Source organism: Geospiza fortis, unplaced genomic scaffold (assembly GCF_000277835.1).
Source record: "Geospiza fortis unplaced genomic scaffold, GeoFor_1.0 scaffold417, whole genome shotgun sequence".
Classification (NCBI taxonomy): Eukaryota; Metazoa; Chordata; class Aves; order Passeriformes; family Thraupidae; genus Geospiza; species Geospiza fortis.
This window is the reverse complement of record NW_005054535.1, coordinates 724,969-728,613: the sequence shown is the minus strand read 5'-3', so window position 1 is coordinate 728,613 and position 3,645 is coordinate 724,969. Positions and strand designations below refer to the sequence as shown.

The window sequence follows — 3,645 nt, the reverse complement described above, 5'->3', positions numbered from 1 at the left end:
CAGCCCCTCAAGGAGAAACCGTTCGCCTTCGACCTGGACGATGAAAGCATCCGGACCTCTGATGTCTGAGCCTCCCCGGGGTCCCTGTGGGGCGGTTTGGGGCATGCAAAGTGCTCCCTTCCCTCCGGCACAGCCTTTCCCTGCGATGCAGGATCTGTCTGCACACACCCTGCTCTGCGGGGCGTGGGGTCCCTGGCTGCTCCTGCCCAGGCCTGGCCCCGCTGGTTCCACGTTTGGAAGGTGCTTCTGGGCGCTGCTGGCGCTCGCTGTGCAGGGCAGGAGGTGCTGGGGACCAGCACGAGGGGACATCTTCTGCAATTGCATTGTTTCCCCCACAAACCAGGTCTGGAGGAAGTGGCAGGAGGTTTTGAAGGCGTGACACGGGGAGTGTGGCCTTTCTTGTGTTTGTAAAATGTTTCTCTCCTCGTTTCTGCTGCTCAGACTCCCCAGGGCAGAGCTGGGAGCCACCAGCTTGCAGCTGCCCACACAGGGGACTCACTGCAGCTTCCCCTTACAGTGACTTATTCCCTCAGAGACCGGATCTTCCCACTGCCCACACAAAGGTTTATCAGCAATCTGCTGGCTTTTAATTATGTCTCTTTATACCTGTGGCTCCTGTTGGACCCAGCCTGGGCAGGTGCTCAAGCCCTCCAAAGGCTTTTGGTACTTCCTGAGCATGAGCCAGGGCAGGCAGCCGGAGCAACAGTGGCTCCCAGGTGGGAGCATCCTCAGGTGTGACGTTGGTTTGGCACTACTCACACCTGGGCACAGGTAGCTGTGCCAGATGGTGAAGGGCTTTTAGTAAAAAGCAATGAAAACCAGCCCTGATGGAGCTGGGCAGACTTGTCCGGCCAACTCCCTCACTGCCTGCCCGAGATGGAAAGCAGCAGGAGTTTCTAGAGCAATGTGAATCGTCATTTCCATAACCAAATGAGCTCCTGTAGGTGTGATAAATAGTGTGTAGAAAGTTCAGGTGTTCCCTTGGTGGAGATCTGATACCTTCACCCCACAAGTGTGTGCAATCCCCGCGTGCCGAGCCAGAACTCAGCTCCCCTTTCACTTCCCTGGCTGTGACACATGCTCTGCTCTGCAAGCTCAGCCCAGTGTGTTCCCCAGGAGCAGAACATCTGGGCTGTCCCAGCCCTTTTGGGGCCTCCAGCTGTTTGACAGCTGTGCCTGAGCCTTGATTAGCCTGACTGACCTCAATGTGATGCCAGTTGTACCTTCCTGCCTCAGTCCCCGTGGGGCTGCTGTGGGGTGGGCATGGCACAGGTACCTCCCTGCTGCTGGGGAAGGCAGGAATGGGGTCCCTCAAGTTCAGGAGGAAGAAAGTCTCAAAGGGGATTTTGTGCTGAAGAACACAGACACCGTGAAAATGAGTGGGAATCAATGCAAACGGTACAGGGGCGAGTGTTAATGTTATTTAATTGTAGCTACCTAGATCCTGCTGTTCCTTTTTCTGCTCCTTTTTGCTTTGTTTGCACTAGAGTTTGAAACTTTCATTTTTTTAGGCTGACTTGCTGTTTGGCTCCTAACACTGTTTCAAGAATGTTTTAGTAGTTTTGGCAAGCCCATCCATCAGAGAGTTGCAGCGTTGTGATCTCAGTTTTGGAGAGCAGGGAACGCAGAGGGATGATGGTTCTTTTGTGCAAGGCCTTGGAACCACAGACTCCTGAGTATTCCTGGTGCTGGATAATTGCACAGTTTCCTCAGGCCTGGGAAGGTAAAGCAGAGGATTGTTGCACAATTAAGGTAATTATCCAGGAGCAGAAACTACCAGTGGCTCCAGCAATATTGCAACATTCCTCTTGCTGGTTCCCACCCTCCTGCATCCCTAGGACAGCAGAGAGGCTGAAGGTGAGGTTCAAACAAGTGTGGAGCTCAGCTGGGCTCCAGAGCCATCCAGAGCACAGCTGGTGTTGGGAGGGAGGGATTTCCCTCCTGTTCCAAAGTGCTGGGTGGGTGCAGCCAGACCTCGATGGAGCTTTGTGGTTATTTTAAAGCAAACTGGTTTCTCCTCAGCTCTGCGTTTGCTCCTGGCATCCCCCTGGGACTGCTCCCTCCTGTGCTCTGGGGCTTTGCTGGGGGTGCTGCAGATTCGGGGTGCCTTGTGGAGGGCAGAGCAGTGGGAGAGAGGGGTTTGCTATTCCCACGTGGTTCCAGAAGTTTCTGGAAGTGCTGGCTGGGGATTCCAAGTGCTCTTAGGGCTGGGGCAGTGCTCATGACTCCCGGGGTGGGGGCTCCCTGCCTCCCACCCCTCGCCTGTACATGCTGCAATGCCCTTTCTCCCCTGTGTTTTTAAATAAAGAAGGAAATCCCAGTTATGTCCATTTGCACTGTGTGTTTTGGGTCACGCTGTCCCCACCAGGGTGGGGGGACAGGGTGCAGCAGCTGGGGAGAGCCCAGGAGCACTGCTGGCTGCTCCCCATGCTCAGGGTGCTGCTGCCCTGCACAAGTGCATGGTGAGGGCAGGGACATCACAATTCCTTCTGGACCAAGGTCCTAAATGTTCCCTGGGGAGGAGGGAAGCTGCTGGACCAAGGTCCTGCTGTGAGCTGGCAGTGGGAGGCCGGAGACATGGGAGCTGTTAATGATAGTGGGCTTTTTGCACGTTATTTTTTATTTTGTTTTTCTTTCTGAGTCACTGCAGAACTTTTTCCCCTCCATGGACTTTCCAGCCCTGTTGTTCTGCTGAGGAATGGCATTTTCAGGACAAAGCTGCCCCCTGCCCCCCACCCAGTTGAAGCTGCCAAACTGTGAGCGTGTGTTTGCTGTTTTATCTCAAATATGCTGGACATTTGCATACACAGATTTTGTGTCTGGCTCTGGCTGGGACTTGTTGCAGCTTCCTTTTCCCATTTTATTCAGCTTGGTAAGTTTTTAACCTGCAGCTGCTGGGGCTTCCTCTTTCGAGTGTGAGGTTCTTGCACCCTTTGTGTGCTGCAGGTGCCCTGTGCTGGGGCTGGAGCACCCAAAGGGTGCCTGGCACACTCAGGAGCTGCCCCACGGCACCTCTGGCCCCTTCCCAGCTCCCTGACTGCTCCCAGATGTCAGGTGGCCCATGACCCCATGGCCTGCATCTCTGTGTGGCTGTGATCTACTAATCCCCAAAGTACGTGCAGTCAGCTTCTTCCAGATTTTATTGTTTGTTTGTTTGACTCCCTGTGTTTGCAAGCTCTGATTTCTGAAGCTGTCACTATGTGCAGTGGGAAGCCAGATTATTTTAAACAAGCAAAATACATCCTGAACAACTTTGTGTCCAAGGTCGGTACAGAGTCATTATCAAGAGTAACTGTGCACCCTGAGTTCTGTAAGTCCAGTTTGTGCCAGGCTGGTGCTGGGAGAAGGCAGAGGCACCCAGGGGCTGCAGGAGGACCAGCCCTGCCCCTCCTCAGTACACGGTGCACCAGTTGCTGCCATCACTGGGCATCAGCCCCCCGGTGATGAGCAGAATCAGATCCACAAACCACCAGATGCCCAGGCCCCCCAGGGTCAGCAGCTTCCCCACGGCGGTGCCGGTGTGGCCCAGGCAGAACCGATCCACTCCGAAGCAGCCCAGGAAGAAGGAGTAGAGCAGCGTGGTGATGAAGTAGTGTCCGGTGTACCTGCGAGAGAACATGCGGCGGGGTCAGCGAGTGTCAGCGC

At 54.8% G+C, this 3,645-nt stretch overlaps 2 protein-coding genes across 3 annotated transcripts in view; one reads left to right on the top strand and one right to left on the bottom strand.

Annotated features, from left to right (window-relative positions):
* PLEKHA2 (pleckstrin homology domain containing A2) overlaps window positions 1-2,324 on the top strand; it is an 11,331-nt gene extending 9,007 nt beyond the window's left edge. For both annotated transcript variants that reach the window (XM_031063826.1, XM_031063825.1), the window contains one exon: window positions 1-2,324. This exon is cut by the window's left edge and continues 99 nt beyond it. In XM_031063826.1, the coding sequence (XP_030919686.1) occupies window positions 1-69 (69 nt within the window). In that variant the 3' untranslated portion in view covers window positions 70-2,324.
* A 789-nt stretch (window positions 2,325-3,113) lies between these two features.
* Window positions 3,114-3,639, bottom strand: TM2D2 (TM2 domain containing 2). The gene has a single exon (XM_014310458.2). It carries the CDS (start codon window positions 3,617-3,619, stop codon window positions 3,392-3,394), a length of 228 nt encoding a protein of 75 aa, XP_014165933.1. The 5' UTR covers window positions 3,620-3,639; the 3' UTR covers window positions 3,114-3,391.
* Between the last annotated feature and the right edge of the window lie 6 nt (window positions 3,640-3,645).

What these genes read in the sequence shown, in the direction of transcription:
- TM2D2 (XM_014310458.2), bottom strand. Translation starts at nt 3,619, where the DNA reads ATGTTCTCTCGCAGGTACACCGGACACTACTTCATCACCACGCTGCTC.